This window comes from Pelobates fuscus, chromosome 4 (assembly GCF_036172605.1).
Source record: "Pelobates fuscus isolate aPelFus1 chromosome 4, aPelFus1.pri, whole genome shotgun sequence".
NCBI classification, from domain to species: Eukaryota; Metazoa; Chordata; class Amphibia; order Anura; family Pelobatidae; genus Pelobates; species Pelobates fuscus.
The window spans coordinates 111,194,614-111,213,690 of NC_086320.1; the positions used below are offsets into that span (position 1 = coordinate 111,194,614).

Genomic DNA, 19,077 nt, shown 5'->3' on the forward strand with positions numbered 1-19,077 from the left:
AGCTGACAGGAGCTGCAGGAGAGGTAAGTAAGAGCTCTGCAGCCCCCACAGCCCCCAGTCTGTATTATGGCAATGTAAATTGACATAATACAGACAGTGACTCGAGTATAAGCCGAGTTGGGGTTTTTCAGCACAAAAAATGTGCTGAAAAACTCGGCTTATACTCAAGTATATACGGTATTACTCATTCCAGAGTTCCCTGCCCTCTTCTTTCTGATGTGGGTAGGGGGAGCTGCACATTTTTGGTTTTCTAAACGATTGTGTAAAAAGTGCTGTGCAAACAAAATAATGTGATCTGCATCAGATTGGGTGATACAGCATTAACATAAATGTTAATCTCTTACTATGGATTACTGTAATTCTCTCCTAGTTGGTCTCCCCAAAAGCCGAACTGCCCCGCTACAATTGGTAATGAATGCTGCTGCCAGGCTGATCTTACTCACCCGTCGCACCTCCCATACCTCGCCCCTCTGTCGATCCTTACACTGGCTTCCTGTATCCATAGGTGTCAATTAAAAATACTAACCCTTACCTATAAAGCTCTAACCAACTCTAGCCCCTCTTACATTTCTTTCCTTATTCATAGATATGTCCCTTCTCGGTCTCTCTGTTCTGCAGGTGACCTTCTCCTGTTCGCTGTTCGCACCCTTACTGGTAACTTGCGCTTGCAGGACGTCTCGCGGGCGGCTACCATCTTTTGAAACAGACTCTCCCCTAGTCTTCAATTGTTTAAAAAGTCCCTCAAAACACATCTGTTCAGAAATGCGCTATATAAATACCAATAATAATAATAATAGCCGTACACGTGCAGCAAGCTCATTAACGTGTTGCCAGTCACAATTGCATTTTACTTGACTCATCTATTCTGAACACACCTTTGTTTGACCTTTCTGGTTTGCCTCTCTCCAATTGTCGTCAAACAACCTAGCCAATCAAAGCTCTATTCCAGAGCCAATAACATGCATTTCAACTACTTATAAGCCCAAATCACATCTTCCACCATAATGTATCTGTACATCAACAATAACCGAGCTGGGGAAAATATTAGATATGTCAAAAAAAAAAATGCAACAGAATACAGACTGCTATTGTGACACTATTTTCCTATCAGTTCTTGACAAAAACAGATCGCTTGTATGCAAGGCTCTGCTGGCTTGTTCTGATTGAATTATAAATCTCATTGTAGAATTCAATTAAATCATTGGCAAGCGATCAAGAATAGGGATTCCCACTTGTTTTGAAATTGAAGAAAGAAAAAAATGATTTTGTATTTGGATGAATACTTTGTTTGCTGTCGACATTCTCAGTTCATGCAATGTATTTATCTGTTAGGTTGCTGTATGTCTGTGTGTATGTGTGTGTTTGTTTGTGTGTGTGTTTCTGTCAACACTACTATAATATTTCTGCTCTCTTAACAATACAGCAACATTTCAGTATTTGTTTAATGGAAGTCACCTGTTAAAGTTTGACATTTTCAAGCTAAATCAAAAGAGAACTTAATCTTTTATGGAATATGAAAGACAGACATGTTTTGTCTATTTTTTAATTTACAGGAACAAGTGACTCTGCAGAAAAACTGCAGATTGTTCTGTTTGTAGTCTACACGATTATGAAACATTCAGACAAACAAGTTGGTTAAATGCTGAAACCATCAACTTCCAAAATCAGGTCAGACAAGTTTTGCAGAGTCTCACACATTCATGAAATGTGTCATCCCATTTTTGCATTCAGGATAATTTTTTAATGAAAGAGCTGTGAAGAAAATGTATAGAAATAAATTAGGTGCAGAGACGTAATTGTTTTTGAAATTTAGCTCCTGTCCATTGCATGTAATATATATTTTTTGGGGTTTGTAAGAAAAAAAAATGTTTACCAAACTGTGGCCTCAATTTAAAAAGTTTTTCAAACGTTCACAATGTTTAAGAGAACTTTTTAAATGATTTATCTACAAACAAAATGTCTTATTCTTAATGATTGCACAGAGAAGAGATTGGGGGCACACCCGGGAGATGCATTATGCAAGAAAGGTGCTGCCGCAGTGACCAAAATTCATACAAAAAAAAATAGTTACGGCGCACTCAGACTTTTCAAAATTCATGACTAAGAAGGCTACTATAAAACGCCTATCTAAGAGAATAAATATGGGAATTTAGTTCCACCATATGGCCATATGATGTTAAGCCCACCACTGCTTCAAAGAACCCCAATATCAGTGGGTCCTACGCTAATTACAAAATGTGGGAGACAAATTAAATAGTACTGGTGCTAAACACAAGCTACAGTGTATTGAATGAATTTTTTTGTAAGAGCAAAGTGAGTATACAATAAAGAGTGATAAAAGCAATTAAAAACAGTGCAACAACTAAACAATTAAAGTTTTTCTTTAATGATGACTTATGTCTATAATTAATTTGAAAGGTTTTTCTAACCGATTGTGATCATGTGTAAAGCTTATCCAAAAATGTAAAATCAACGCCAGAATCAGGTGTCAACGGCAAAGACAGATAGCCCTGCTGAAGATTGGTTAGTTGTTTGGTATCATAACTCTAAACATATTAGTTACGGATTTTGATCATTGTGAGGAAACATCACTTGTATGACACTGTGAGAATTTTATTGAGATGTTTTTGTACGGAGCCATATGATGGATATCACCTGCTTATTCAACTACACCAAATATTATCCAAAGTCATAACCTTGACCAGTGATCAGGTTATAGTTCGTTAATTTGTGTTGTTTTTTTTTTTTTTAAATTACTATTATTGGCATTTATATTGCGCCAACTTATTCCGGAGTGCTTTACAATATTATTAGGGAGGAAATGTAACAACAATAAATTAGGCAATTTCAAATTGTTACGGGAACAATGGATTGATGACCCTGTGCAAAAAAAAAGCTTATTTTTCATTAGTTTTTTTTATATATACATATTAATTTGTTGTGCTCCATAAGTCCAACATTGCCCATCTCCCAAAACTACAGTATATGAAATAAAATGAATTATTCAGTAGAACAAGTAGAACACTAACAATTAAAAAAAAAGTTAAGGAAACTCATGGGATAGGTTTATGATGGGATGGCTACCATACAGTATTATGAATACTGTATGCCTTATTTGTCCTAGTGAGACATTATATTGTAGCGGTACTTACCCTCTCCAGGGGCCGGGCGAGGTCCTCTTTCCCCGCTGAGCACGGTCCTGCAACGGGGAGGCATGCACTGACCTCAAGAAGCGGCCACGTGACTCGCCTGGCGCTTGGTCTCCTATTGGCCCATGTCATTCCACATTCCCCATACACTCACATTTTGGGGGCGTGGATATGACAAGGGCCAATCAAATTAAACTATTAGGTATTTATACTCACCTTTCCCTTAGCTCCCTGCCCTATTGTGGTTTCTGATTCAGTTCCCTTTAGTGCTTGCTTCGAGTAGTAGTGGTTTTTTTCGTGCTTGACCTTGGCTTTGTACCTGACTACGTTTTTCTCTTTATCCCTGATTTGTCTTGTTTACCGGTTTCCTGACTCCTGTGTACCAGTCCTTGGCTAGTTCTTGTTTACGCTGTCTCTCTGTTCCCTTGACCTCGGCTCGTTCTTGACTCTGTCTTTTCCTGTCCACGTCGAGTCCGGCCATTCTAAGGCCCGGTTAGACGTATCTTGTTATCTTGTCTCTTGTTGGACTATTCTTGCGTGTTGGGGTGTACTACCGTGACATATATATAGAAATAGCCATTTAGAAGTTCCTCAAGACAAGTGATCTCCATTAGATATTAAACGTAAAATATACAGCTAAATTTATTAGAAATTGGTGATGAAACCTTTAGTTTAAACAACTCAATAAGTCTCCAATGAAGTTGGTATGCCATGGTATGGTGGAAAGTACAGATGCTGTCTGCTGTTTTGTCCCAGAACTGTCATGTGCCTAGTAAATATATCTGTCTTATGTCAGAATATTTAGACTGACAAGTCTGTCATTTTAATCACATAACTTCTCAAAAAACAGGTCTTCATGGGTAGGTATTACTAAATGTAAATTCAGTAGTAGAATAGAAATCTAATGGGACTCACATGCCCTGTGAAATTCACCATGAAAATGAAATGTACATAAAAAACAAAACAAATAAAACCAGTAGGAGAGGAGAGGAGAGAATGGTTTAAATTAAATATCAAGATATATCTTTCTGTAGCATTTTTTGATTGGATGATAACTGCAAAGTCCCCACACAGGAAATGTCAATATTTATCCTATGGCTTCCAATAATTAATTGAAATCTTAGATATATGGGGAATTTTTACGATCAGGGCTATTAAATGGATGTATTGTAAAGTAATTTTCTTCAGCTGCACTAACTGTGCAGAAATTAATTATATATATTTATATTTTTTTGTGGAGGGTCTCACAAACAGTAACTTGACATAAGAACACATATCTGTAGTTCCTTGATACTGAAAGAACAAGATTCTTGATTTTGTCATTGTTGCAATTCACATTTGGTTTATTACTGGGTTCCCAATGATCCTGGGTTTTGCCGTTTATGACTGTCTGATGGACATTGTAAGTTGCCTCTATATCACTGTAGGATAGAGGTATTGAACCAAGAGGGGCGGTAGATCCTTATTTTAGTTCACTTTTTATACTAGGATGTTTAACTGTGTTAGATATATTCATTTGCTATATGGTATGTTTCTGGATTTATCTGTTGTTTTTCCTATTATCACAGTTCTATAATAAAGTACTTAATTTCGTGCTATATGTGTTCTTATTCCATGACTGCTTCTACTTTATGTATTATCAATAGAACACAGTGACTATCATAAAGCATTTGTACAGGGTGTAGCGGAATGTGATTGTGCTGAATTGATACAAACTTCCAACAATGGGTTGAAAAGCTGGTGTAGCTTTTAAGATCATATTTTTCACTTTTTAACAATGATAAGCAAGAATATTTTTGGAAAGCAGACCAGCTAAAAGCAGGGTGCCCATATGTGGCTTCCTTTCCTATGGGGCCTAGAACACAGCTAAATACACAGCTCTACATACATGCATTGATATTTGCCCAGCATTACAGTCACTGGACAACCCTGTTGGACATATATTATGAGTACTTATTTGGAAATTTCTTTGTAATGGTGCTATTACAGTAGAAAAGTGAGATTTACTCTTAAATGGGGATTGTGCCACACAGCAAGCCATTGAGCTGTATTCATACCTGTGTTATTCTCACTCCTTTCCTTAGAGGCTAATATCCTGATGTTTCACAAAGGCACATCAAATACAAGGCATTTTTTGTCCAAAAAAAGAATACGTTGGGTTGCTGAGTTAATTATGTAGTAAAATGTATACCTGAGATTTGGCATACCATGCAGCTAATGCTACCTCTGTACAATTATAAAACACTCTATTTCTAATACATGAGGTTTTATCATGGTAATTGTGAGTTTAGACAGCCAAAGTGTACTATGTCTTCTAACTCAGCTATTTTGGGCGGAATTTTGCAAAACCTACCCCTAGTTCACCATATGCAACATTTCTTACTCTCCCAAATTCCGCGTATAGAACATAGATCCATCACTGACGCCTTCATACGGGAATGTACAATAGCATGGTGACAATTATCATTTCTAAAAAGCATTAAGAATCATTATATTTTGGAATAACGACTTGTCGTAGAGGCAGTTGAGTTTTAGGTCGATTTTACTGGAAAAATGACTAGAACACTCTTATATGTATTTTGAAACAGTTCATTTTTACAATTTGAAACACGATTCTCATGTTTATACAGCAGCATTGGATACCCATTAGCAGCGCTCCATATATTCATATTGATGCATGTCTCCTGGTGATCGTTATTGGACTTTAAAATGTCAGCTAAGCTGCAGGACATCTGCTTAAGCTGATAGCACCACTGAGCTCTGAGATTTTACTGAAGTTTATAGTTTTTTTATTCATTTTCACATCCTTCATGCAGCCGACAAAGGAACTCTTCACAGGAAGCCACGGTGTTTGCAAGGTAGCTGCAAAATATACACAAAGTGTGAATACTCAAGAATGCATACAATATGTTGACTGTCTTAAGAGTTTGATTGACAGCTTGGCTGTCATTCAAACACGCTAACATATTTTCTTGATTGAAATTCCCTGAATTCTATTCAGAAAATAAGTGTATGTATATATATATATATATATATATTTATATTGCAGGATGCTTTATAATTCAGAATTCTATTTTCATATATATGGCTCATTTTATTTTTTTTATTATTCTTTATTAGTTATAGAGTGGTATAGTTAGTGTTAAGATTACCTTACATTCATACATTACAAATAATGCAGCAATGGTTTACTGATAAATCCAGTTTTATTGCACTAAATATTACCTGGCACTCCTCCAACATATAATGGAGCCGCAGTGTTTGTGTACGTTGCTGATCTTGGCCAAGATGTTTGTTCCGATTGTTCATCTATCTCCAACTTCAATACATTTTCTTTTTTGGTTACTACAAAGAATAACAATGATTGATTTAGCATGCCGAATAAACCAACAGATGTCTGTTATTTGTGGGTTCATATCTTTCTCTACTCCCCGTTATATTATGTATATTATGAAGTACACATCAGTGAGTCTATCTTAGCAGTTACAGAGAAAAGGAGCACCCAGCTGTTCATAGCACTAAGTGGACCCAGATGAGAAGAGCATTTCCCTTCTTAAAATGTCCTTAATGCTCTCAATGTACAAAGGGGTTAGCTGTGCCTCTTTCAGTAATCATTGAAGTTAAACTGACAGCTGATGTTTCAGCATGTGTTCACCCCACAGCATCATGTAGGGCAGGGTTGCCCAAAGGGTAGAACCCCAGAAGTTTAATAAATCGACAACTTCCACAATGCCTTGTCATTCTAAGGGCCTGCAAAGGCAAGCAAAGCATCATGTGAGTTGTAGTTCTACAACATCTGGGGATCTACCTTTTAGACACCTCTGATGTAAGGGATCCATGTCGAAGTGAAAGCAGAGAATGTATTTTGTATGTGCGCTACCTGTGAAATGTTGGTTTGCTTGCAAGATTTTTAGCCTTATATTAAATCTTGCAAAACAAATAATATAATTAAGTAACATAAAATATTTAAAATGTTGTGTTTTGTATTTTAGAACTTGGAATTAAAATGTATTTAATTTGGATTAAAGATGTTAAATAGTTTTAGTTCTGACACACATAAAAAAGCAAAAAAACATGTACATATCTAGTTGTGGTGATGTTTTTTATGTGTAGTAACTAGGAAACTGGTACTGTTTGAGGACAAGTTTGATGGCAACAAATACAGGGCAATTCTAGAGGATAATCTGTATTAAATACAGGGCAATTCTAGAGGATAATCTGTATTAAGACACCTGGGACTGTGATGAAAGCTAACATTCTAGGAGGATAATGACTATATAAACACATACACAAAGCTGCATTTCAATGACTTAAAACCAAGAGTCTGGAAGTCTTATAATAGCCTCGCTAAAGCCAGGAAGTTGATTGGGAATCTGAAGTGAAGATCTTACAAAGGCTCTAAAGAGTGAGACTTACAGCAAAACACCTGCAGATTATTATTATTGTCATTTATACAGCGCCCACATATGCCACGGCTATACACTCAATCACTTTGAGTGTATATATCATGTCTCTGCATTCTAACTGCTCAATGCTCTGCCATTTAGGAGATAAATCCCTTTGATTTACACCTGCCTGTCTGTGACTTGTACAGCCCTCTTAAATGCTTCCTGTAAAGAGTCATCTAACGTTTACACTTCCTTTATTGCAAACACTGGCGGAACTACTGCGATCGCAGGGATCGCAGCTGTGTGTGTGTGTCTGCATGTGTATTGATGTGTATTGTCTGCATGGACGTGGGGGCAAGGATGTGGGGGAGGGTGGGGTTGTATGGCGTGCAGGGTAGATGTATGGGGGGCAGGGATGTATGGGTTGGGGGGTAGATATATCGGAAGGGCCCCAGGGCAATTTTTGCACCGGGGCCCTGTGGTTTCTAGTTTCACCTGTGATTGCAAATTCTGTTTAATCAATCATTTATTATCTCCTGCTCTGTTAATAGCTTGCTAGATCCTGTATTTTATTAAAGTTCAATATAGAAAGCAAATAATACGAATATTTAAAGCAAGTTACTATCTGATTCAAAGCAAAACTTTTTTTTTTTTCCATGTAGTCTGTCTGAGCCACAGACAGAAACAGACACAAAAGTGATTTAACTCCTAAATGGCAGATAACTGAGCAGTGATACTTCAGAGGCATGATCTATACCAGAGATAGGAAACCATCGGCACTCCAGATGTTGTAGACTACATCCCCCATAATGCTCTTACACCCATAATGCTGGCAAAGCATCATGGGAGGTGTAGTCCAAAACACATACAGTGCCAAAGGTTGCCTATGCCTGATATATACACTAAAACTGCTTCATTAAGCTAAAGTTGTTTTTGTAACTATAGTGTCCCTTAAAGTATGTTGTGTAAAACAAATAGTAAAACCTCCAAATCCAAGTTTTAACACGATCAAATGTGGTAAAGCCTGGGCAGTGGAACACTGTAAGGTGGAAGCTGGGAAAACCAACCAGTAGGACATAAAAAGGGACAAAAGATAAATTTTGGAGCCATGGGTACACTCGGGACTTTAGATCCATTTATCCTAAAATAAGCTGCCAAGTTATCCTAAATAAAGTTCAAAGTATACAGTGTTTTATCAAAGAGCAACAGTGTTGACCTTTCCTTTATAAAAAAAAAAAAATGTTTGTCTTCTGTCTGTGGTCTAATCTTATCTGCCATCTCGTTCCTTAATGTTTTATGGTCCACTTATTTAATTTGGATTTTTAACCCCTTCATGACATACTGCGTGTTGGGCATGCCCTGGTGTAATGGGATTTGTCATGAAAGGGTTAACTTGAATGCCAATTATTTGTCTAAAATTAAAAGGAAGCTCAGAATAAAAAAAAGTATAGTCTGTGCAAGCACTCCGAACACCAGTAACTTGAAAAATGTTTTGTGTTTTTAATACCGTAATCTGTTATGGACATTCAGTGTGGTGTCTGTGAAGTAATGTGAAATGTATTACCTTTTATTCTGTGCCACTGACCATCACATAGTGCCAGCGGTGTGAGTGAAACCTGAAATTCATCAGCACCTTGGCTCCCAGAAAGCGTTACCTGAAACACAAAAAAATAAAACAGATCAGTAAGAGCATATCCAGTCTATACTGAAGCAGAGGTGTGATTTCTTAAAACAATAAAATAAAAAAGGAATGTGTCTACTCATATTTTCAACACATGCTCACATCTACAAAGTAATAATTATTATCCTTTTATTATTTATATAGCGCCACCAAAATTCCGTAGCGCTGTACAATGGGTGGACTAAGAGGCACGTAATTGTTATTGTTGAGGGCCCTGCTCAATGAGCTTACATGCTAGAGGGAGTGGGGTATAGTGACACAAATGGTATAAGTAGGGATAATGAAAGAGGTTGCTAGAAAAGTATTCACTGGGAACCTAGTAGGTAATTTTTGACAGTTGCAGGAGAGGAGTTATAGGGGGGTGGGGGGTGGTATAAAAATCTGCTAACAGTTTAAATTTTAAAATAAAAGGAAATTATCTTACAAGGGACAAATTCCTAGCAATCACCCACATAAAACTGTAAGTACTTTATTTCAATTCAAATTTGAAACATTGTAACACTGAGAGTGGGGCAATATATACGTGGATACAATAGAGTCTATTATGATCCTCTGTGGTTAGCTCACTGAAGAAGTTTGAGTGTATAGATCACGGTTAGGCAACCTTTTTTTAGTACTATGCCAAAGTAAAATCTTAAAGTCCCTTGGCGTGTCGGTGTTATTTTTTTAAATTGAGGTGTGTATGTTGCTGAATTGTGCTGGTGTTATTTATGGGTGCTGCAGTTGCTTTGTAACATTGTATTTGTGTGTCTTTGGGCTGTTATATTGTATGTATTATATATGTTCATGAGTAGTTTGTGGTATTGTATATGTTACATATTAATGTGGGCTGTGCATGGGGGTTGCTTGTAGAGTAGTGAGTGGATGATATATCACATTGAGTGTTTGGCGGTGTGTCTGTGTATGTTTCGAGCTGCTTGTAGTATTGCATGTGAGAGGCTGCTTATACGGTTGTGTGCATGTATGTGGATTGTCAGTGCTGCTGTGTTTTGGGGGACTCTGTGTGTTTGTGTGTGGGCTGTTTGTATTATTTGTATGAGGGTGATGTTTTTTTCTGCAGCTCTGGGTATATCTAGCAGTGTGGGTTGCTTTCCTGGGGTACAGTCGGGACCAGGCTGGCCAAGTACAGGTCAAGTGCCATGCATGGCAAACGTGCCATAGGTTGCTGACCACTGGTATAGATCATGTCTCTTCAGTCTCACTGTTCAATTCTCTGCCATTTAGGAGTTAAATCACTTTGATCATACATCCCTAGGCACACCTCCCTGCATGTGACATGCACAGCCTTCCTAAATGCTTCCTGTAAAAAGTAATCTAATGTTTACACGTCCTTTACACATCTAACTGTTTTCAACAAGTCTTGACATTGCACTTAAATCGCAGGGTTTGCACTTTTCTTCTTTGTACGTCTCCAAAGGAGTTTAAATTGATTATTTCCAGTTTTACACGGGTGATCAGAATTTGTCTCTTGTAAGACAAGACAATTTCCTTTTTAATTTTAACTATTTAACATAGTTAATGAACACAATCTCTTGCGGCCATTTTACCTTTCCTGCATCCATGTACAGACTTAGCCTGGAACCTGATACATTTCCTGTGTGGACTAAGACACCGGTCTGACTTTGTGGACGGATGTATAGAACAATTTCAAATTCTGGTCCCACAACAAACGACTTGGCTAAAAAGAACAAAACATTGCAGAAGGTGAGTGATTATCGGGAATATGGCAAATAAACATAAGTAGTAGTAAACATATAAGTAGTTCACGAGAAATGTGTTATACCTAGAATAATATGCCCTCCATCTTGAGCAAAAAACACCCCTTTTTCAGAAGCTCCATCATAACAAGGGATGACTCTCGAGGCCTGAGACGGTCTTTCCAGTGGTGTTCCATTCACTTGTACATTTCTCATACAGCCCACAAAGCTCTTCTTGGGAATACCCTGCGGAAGATATATTAAATGTCAATAATGTGTTTTATTTTGTTTTTTTAAACTGAAAGCCAAACCTGCTGTCTAGGAAAGGGCTAGTTTTACAGAAAATATGCATTGAGATTTTCTATAAGAGTGGCAATATTTTGTGGAGTATGAATACTTTAACAAACATTTAAAGTCTCTGAAGTCTCTAGTCACTGACTCGGGGCTCTTTTCCAAGCTTTTAGCTACTTTTTACCGACCAGCCTCTGTTTCCTAAAGTGCCTGTCAATATTGTTAGCGAGCAGTGGCAGTTTACATCTTATTGAAACAAAATCTCCAACTTTTTCTAGCCGGTTGCTAATTGATTGTCTATACTGGCACACAGCAAAGTGCGCATGCTCAGATGTATGTTTCTGTGCGTTACCACCATGCTGCTAATATGCAAGTGGGTGGTATATGTAACGGCAAACGATATTAGTGAAAGGCTACATAAATGCAAACCTACTGGTAATTTGAAGCCATTAATGGCTCTTAATAGCATAAGCTTACAGCAGCTATTTGCTGACAAAGCTGTAAACGAGCCCAAGGTTGGAAACAAGCTCTCAGACTCTCCATACTGACTCAGCAGTCTCTCAGTATCAAAATCCTGATAATTAAGCTTTCTTTTCAACCTCTAGTCCCACCAAGACCCCCTCACATTAGCATATGTGGATTGATTAATAGAATAATCTGTCAGAAGATTAGTCCACCTGACCTGAGAGTTCTTATGTGATAGTTACCTGCAGTTTTAATGATGGGACTCCTCCAAGATGGACTGATGACATTGCTTCCAGACTGATTCTTCTAGTCAAGCTTCCCTTTCGAGATTTCAGACCATCAACCACCAGCCGGCCATTGAATCCATCCCAGCTAAATACAACCTAAAGAAAACAAAGGGAATTAACCTTATAAATGATATTTTTTTTTGTATATATTTTTAGCCTTAGTTAAAAATAGCAGACAATGAAAGTTATGAATGTAAAGCAATTCTGGGTCATGGTTCAACATTTCAGAACCATTGCATTGGATTTCATTGTGATTGCTGCAATTTGAAACATATCTTTGTACACATGGCCCTAAATGTTGTAGTTTAAAATGAATTATAGTCAGTCATGCTGACCACTGCCTCATATATACATACTTCAAGGATCAGTAATGTTTTAGGCAGACTAAGTCGTGACACACATAGGGGATACATAACAGCAAACTGCATACTAATGCCTTCTTGGGGTTCCACAAGACTATGGCTTGAGTAATTTATGAATGTATCCAGAACTCTGAGATGACATAATTTACAGTGGACACATCCATCTATCTTTCACATACATTCTTTGTTGTCCTTAAAAATAAGTTCTTACCGTGTGCCACTTGCCATCATTGTATTTGTCCTGGCTCCTTATTTTTAGTTTGTTTCCCTTAGTGCCCAAAGTAAATACAAAACGCCCTTTAGAAATATGAAGTGTAAGTTGAGTGGTCTCGTAATTGTCGATCATTGTAAAGATTAAGCCAGATGCTTCCACCGTGCGAACTTCCAGCGAAAACTGAGACCTTTAACATATGGAGAGTAAGTGTCAGCAAATGATGCATCTTATAGCACGTAAACCACCTACACAGATAATATGATGCATTGAAACTGTCAGTAGGGGACAGATCAAATATTAATGATTCTTATTCATCCAGTGGGTTTAAAATATTTAGATTCCAGGCTTCAGGGATCATGTCTAATCAACTTACAAGCACACCAAAACCTTGTAAAATATTTTACAATTTTCAGCCACTAGAAGTCAATGTATGTTGCTTTTATGGCAGAGTGGTGGCAAACTCAACCAAGGTTAACTTCACTCAGTCCAAAATTAAACATGACTCTACCTCTTCTTTACCTTGAGTTTTAGATACCTAATTCAAATGTTAAAACAACAAGCTGTATAGGAGTGCACAGAAACTGCTATCAGCTTATTCAATGCACATTTTTCCTACGGGTAGCCACATGCCTTCCCAAACACTCCTGAAATGGGCAAATACTCTTCATAAACATATGCCTTTTGTACACAATACATTGTTTTGCTTCATGAATGCGTATCATGTAAAAATATGCAACATATTTCTAAATTCTTGGGAAGATAACTATTTTGATTCTAAAATAAGTTCAACAGTAGATCAGTATGCTAAAGGGTAGAAATGGAGAAATGAAAAGTAAAAAATATAAAATGATGTCTTATGTCAGAAGTTGGAAAACAGTTTTAATTGCATACTTCTCTTGTGAAATGGGCTTCTTCAGCTCGTACTGCATGCTGCTTTCTGGAGAATCTCCGAACTGATAGGCGCCACCAGTTGTGGTTACATTTGAATAAGCAGAGCAGCTGTGCACGTTTCTCGAAGCAGAATTTTTATTCATCCTATTTGTCATAATATCTATATAAGCCTGTCAAAGAGAAAATTGATTTTACTTTATGCATGCTAAATCAGGACAAACAAAAGTATTAAAAGGAAGATACAAAGAAAAGTATTCACGTGGAGGCTGAAATACCTCATTCTTGGCTAGTGCATGACTTGTACCCCAGAAATTAGTTAAAGGGACACTCTAAGTACCAACACAACATTAGCTTAATGACGTGGTTTTGGTTAATGCCTCGGCAGACAAATCACTCAATTCCCTGCCATTTAGGAGGAAGTAAAGTTGCTGAGTGGAGCCCCTGTTTGTTGAATGAGTAAAAAAGAAGATGTCCCAAAGTCCCATACTAAGAAGAGAAACCACATACGGAAAGAGATGTAGAAGCATGAGAGAGATGATCCCGACTCAGAGCCATCGTGATACAGTTATAAACGTTTTCCGTTTAAATAGAGAAAATGAAGGTTGCTGATTAATTACCATGTCATTGTCATTTAAGATTAATGGGTTAGGAACTTTAAATTCATTTAAGATCAAGGGCATAGGGGGTTCCTCAACCATGCACGACCCGAGTGAGACTTGTTTCTTTTCATTATTATCAAAAAGATTTTGCACTGTAGGGTCTTGTCCTGTCCTATAATAAAAAGTGGAAACAGAAAAAAAACAGTGAAATGCAATGTAAAACAACGTAAAATATGCCCATCTCCCCTTTCCAATATTCTGCAGGCATGTCTATATTCACATATAAACCTCCAAAATCCCTACAAGTAGGCGTCTACACTGTTAGTTCTTCAAATTTAGTTATTTTAGAGAAATCAACACATTTTCCAATGAGGAAGATTCAGAACTTACCTTTGGATGAAAACATTAGAGAGGCATCCATCAAAATTATTTCCACCAAAGTACAGATCGCCGGATGAACCTCCCACGTTCACCGAAGATCCTTCATTCTCAATCACTGGTTCATCATCAACTAAGAGTCTGAGCCTAGGAAAATATTATTTTTGTTGGTTTAATTGAAATGTTTGACAGTAATAAAAATGAATGTGTACTGTACATTGTATAAGTCATATTGTATCATTTCAAAATTGTATGATAGCAGGTGCATATTGACAGACAGGTTTTGTTAAGGCCTACAATGAGCAGCTCTTTACACATTGGGATAATGAGGACCATCTTATTTATTTACAGTACATGGGCCACAATTGCCCCTCTCCATTCACTAACTGGGGCATTACCCACCCATAACTCAGCTTTTACAAGTTGTTACTCAGATACATTGACTTGCTAAAGGTGATCAGACCTACACGTACTACATAGAATAATAAGCAACACAGAAGGCCTTCCTAATAATCCCATACAAGTTAATGCCAAGCTGTATACCCCGGTAATAATAATGCAATATGCAGAATGCAGACATACGTCTCACACAAAGACTGATGTAACATACTGAGATATAACTGTTTATCGCACATCAGTATTTTCAAGAAATGTGTCATGCTATACATCCACTGGATTGTAGATGTTATACTTACTGCCCATTTTTCCTTATCACTGTCACGTAATGTCTCTTTCCATCCAAATATTGCTCCGTAGATTGCAGTTCCGTATTTCTTGTATTGACAGTCACAGTTCCTTCTTCTAGTGAGATGCGCAAATCATCTAACTGTTGGCAAATAAGGTAAAACCTACTTAGCGTTCTTAGAAAGTGTTCTATGCATGACTAGATTCATGTTTTAGTCACAATGAACACAGCATTACCAAAGGAAGGAAAGCAACGCAGCCATACTGAAAATTATCAGCTTAATTTTAACCATTTCCAAAGACCTTGCCATGCTGCAAAAAAACTCAACTCAACTCAATTTTCCTTCAACTTGGTTGAGGGAATTAAGTTTTCAATTTCATTTGTATAGCGAAACCCTGCAGTAATATGATCACATCAATAAACCCGGAAGTTATCAACTGTGTCAAAGTCAAACACTGTGCACATGTTGACAATATACCACTCCATCAACCACTGGCTGGGTACCATTCCTACAATCTGCCTAAATTCCTCAATTCATATTTAGAACACGCAGCTTCTCCTGTCTGATAGATGTAAATATTACATACATATTAGAAGGATAGCAAATAGAAGGGAGATTATTCACTCTTATGCCTTAAATCTAAACTTATTTTATTGTAACATTTTCTGCCAAAGATTCAAGGCAGTGTTACTGTGAAAAAACCCAACCTGTATACTATTGATATTCAAATGTATGAAGCCCTGAGATAGAACATACGTACCTGTGCTGTATGAGTAAGCATCATGGCATTTGTCTGAGGAGTCTGATATCCGAAAGAAGTTTGGAAATCACCAGGGAATGGGAAATTGGCTGACTTTATTCCAAGTGTTCCACCACGGGAAAATTCTGCTTCACGGACAGTCTGCAAAAAGGATGAGAAATGCCAGTTTTAAGAAATGCATTTACAGCAGCAAAAAAAAGGATATATTTTATTTTTTCATAAGAAATAATAATAAAACACATCTCTATAGTTAATGTCAAAACATGTGAACGACCAGTTCACCTACACAACATATTTATGTTGTCTTGGCAAAATTACCGGCCGTTGTATGAATTTTGTTTTTAGATTGATCTAAATGTCAATAGAATACATTTATGGAGTTTTATGGCAACCGACATTTGGATCATAATCCCTGGTTGTGTGTTAAGGGTTACAGAACTATTTCCCTAAAAGTAATGAATTATGTCTAAACTATATTGAAAGAGCAACTGCTAACGGAGAAGCCTTATACATATTAATTATTAAGTTTCCTACATAATCATCAAGTATTTCAACTTACATTCCACCCATCAAAGCATTTACGACTGACACCGTAGGTTTCCTGAAATCTTGCGGAGCCTGCAGGGGTCTTCACATTTTTCACACAGCCACGGAATGCAGGAGTCTTGATATTAAACCTGTTTGTAGTCACAAAAAAGTAAAGTTAAATAAGAGTTCGTTCTCTAAACCATATCAACTCAATTAATCATGTTTTTTTTTTATTTCTAAAATAACCTCTAGTCCTCCATCTCTAATCTCATCTAGACTGTAAGCTCATTTGAGCAGAGTCCTCTTCTACCTATGTATTCCTGTAAGTTTTTGTAATTGTATCATTGATTGTTAAATTCTCCCCCTCTGATAATTTTGTAAAGCGCTACAGAATATGCTGGAGCTATATAAATGCCAATAATAATAACTAAATATTTCTTCACTTCCATATATTCCCTTAGCTTTTTTTCCGATTTTCTTTATAGCATTTTCACACCTCTGCTTCATTGTTTAGTCTAGAATCCCTTTAACTTTATCAAACTGACTTTATCATTCTATTTTATATATGTCTTGTTACTAGAATTTATTATACACAGAGTTCTCTGGTGTGAATGATAAATAAATAACAGTACTACAGGGTCATACAACCTCTAAAGTGTGCTGATCAGCATGATATTAGGGGACTTATCAATTCCACTGGCAAAAAAAATAACAAAACCAATATTGGACATCAAAGCTTTACTATAAACCAAGCTGCTTAGAATGTGTTTATTATCCTACCTCCTGAACCCTGACATCCAATTCTATAATATATTATTTGCACATGTTGCAGAAAACACCAAAAATGAGATGCCATGAAGGAGGATACATAATTATATAAAGAGGAGACTCTTTATATAATTAAATATATCTTGTCGATGCCTTACTTTTCTCTAACTGCTGGTGGAACCCCACCCATGTAGTATGAAGTGAAGCTGAAGACATCCACTTCGGTGACGGTTATCACCACCGAAGACTGGAAAACACGTATCCATCTATCCTTAACCGAAAGCCTGAGTGAAATCTGTGTGATGGAAGAAAACCACAAAGTTTGTAAGAAACAAACAAACCGATGTGCAACTTAACATGTTTCATCATATTAACTGTATGAAGAGCACACTATAACACCATAAGCAATAAGAATACGACAAAATATTTCTATTTAACAAAATGAATTGTAATAATAAATGTTCTTGTTCTAAATGCAAAACTAAAGTGTCCAGCCGTATTATCATGAAGCTAATTTTATATATATATATATATATATATATATATATATATATATATATATATATATATATATATATCTATAGATGTAAAAAAACAGATAAAATTTGTATCTTGTAATACCTTTTTTATTGGACTAACAGAATTTTTTAATGACAAGCTTTCGGGAGAACCTCCCTTTATCAAGTCTGAAGCATTTCTGAGCAAGACAACACATAGAATTCAAAGTTGAGTTGTGATACAGGGGTTAAAGTAAATAATAAAAATAATAAAAATGTATTTATTTATTTATAAAAAGGTATTACAAGATACGAATTTTATCTGTTTTTTACATCTACATCACTGGACTAATACGGCTACAATCTCTACTTTATATATATATATATATATACACACATATATATATATATATATATACATACATACATATTTATAATTATATATATATATATATAAATCAGGAACCACATTCAAGTCAAGTGAAGCTATGGAGAATTTGCTAAAATAATTATCTTTGTAAACACGTGCGATATTCTGGGACTTACCAAAATCTCACTCCCGGTATTAATAGGAACGCCATTACTTTTTTGTTCTTCCACTGTGTCGGAATTTAGTTTATATTTCAGCACTGGAATACCATCTTCAATATTTAAACTAATGTAATTGTCCTGCAATAACAATAGCACATCAATAAATTCATTGGGCCACTGGTTTCCACATGCTTGTAATTGTAACAAAGACCGATTATCTGCCACAAGAAAAGTGCATGTAATTTCATACATTAAGCAAATTTAAGTCAAAGCTGGGTAATGAACAATGGCAATGAGAGAACAAAGACATACGGAAACGGAATTTCTGCTATAGATAAAAAGTTGACAAATGTTTGAAAACAAAATCAAACATTTCTAATTTTCTAAGACGTTTGCAGACAAAGGTTTCTGTTCACCACAATTAATTATCGTTGAATAATCTTCCAAGTAAATAATAAAGGATTGAAAAATAAAAAACTTTTGGTTTAGATGAAATTAACCATATAGCAGTGATTTAAGATGTTTCTTTCTTCATTTCAAAGTATGCGTTATTGAATGAACATGTGTTGTGTTTTCTTTTTATCTATGCTTTGCTGTTAAAAATGTATGGAGGACAATTGTCAAAAAAGATAATAAAAAAATAATAATACAGGATTAAGTCTAATTTAACAACTAATAACACGAGATTGTGTGAAGTGCTAAGCTTTAAAAAAAAAAAAAAATAGTAGAATGGTAGATCAATGTCAATCTAAAGGCCAGGTTTTCAGGATAAGTCAGGCAGGCTCCATAATCTTAAGACTCTAGTAGGATTTCAATAATCAAGAACTTCGAAATAGTAAATAATAATTTTATATCATAGAAACATAGAATGTGACGGCAGATAAGAACAATTCGGGCCACCTAGT

The 19,077-nt window shown here is 36.3% G+C and overlaps 2 protein-coding genes across 2 annotated transcripts in view; both read right to left on the bottom strand.

Moving 5' to 3' along the window:
* The window catches only part of TTC39C (tetratricopeptide repeat domain 39C), a 125,582-nt gene extending 121,952 nt beyond the window's left edge, over positions 1-3,630 (bottom strand). Inside the window, exon 1 of the mRNA XM_063451471.1 lies at positions 3,580-3,630. Coding sequence (XP_063307541.1) covers positions 3,580-3,630 — 51 coding nt within the window. The remainder of the gene's footprint in view (positions 1-3,579) is intronic.
* A 2,043-nt stretch (positions 3,631-5,673) lies between these two features.
* Positions 5,674-19,077, bottom strand: part of LAMA3 (laminin subunit alpha 3) — a 272,254-nt gene continuing 258,850 nt past the window's right edge. The window contains exons 63-77 of the mRNA XM_063451472.1: positions 18,188-18,310; positions 17,303-17,439; positions 16,408-16,525; positions 15,849-15,989; positions 15,098-15,228; positions 14,415-14,549; positions 14,043-14,196; positions 13,426-13,595; positions 12,532-12,721; positions 11,914-12,054; positions 11,002-11,161; positions 10,766-10,896; positions 9,102-9,192; positions 6,375-6,494; positions 5,674-6,011 (exon numbers count right to left, since the gene is read on the bottom strand). Coding sequence (XP_063307542.1) covers positions 5,866-6,011; positions 6,375-6,494; positions 9,102-9,192; positions 10,766-10,896; positions 11,002-11,161; positions 11,914-12,054; positions 12,532-12,721; positions 13,426-13,595; positions 14,043-14,196; positions 14,415-14,549; positions 15,098-15,228; positions 15,849-15,989; positions 16,408-16,525; positions 17,303-17,439; positions 18,188-18,310 — 2,088 coding nt within the window. The 3' untranslated portion in view covers positions 5,674-5,865. The remainder of the gene's footprint in view (positions 6,012-6,374; positions 6,495-9,101; positions 9,193-10,765; positions 10,897-11,001; positions 11,162-11,913; positions 12,055-12,531; positions 12,722-13,425; positions 13,596-14,042; positions 14,197-14,414; positions 14,550-15,097; positions 15,229-15,848; positions 15,990-16,407; positions 16,526-17,302; positions 17,440-18,187; positions 18,311-19,077) is intronic.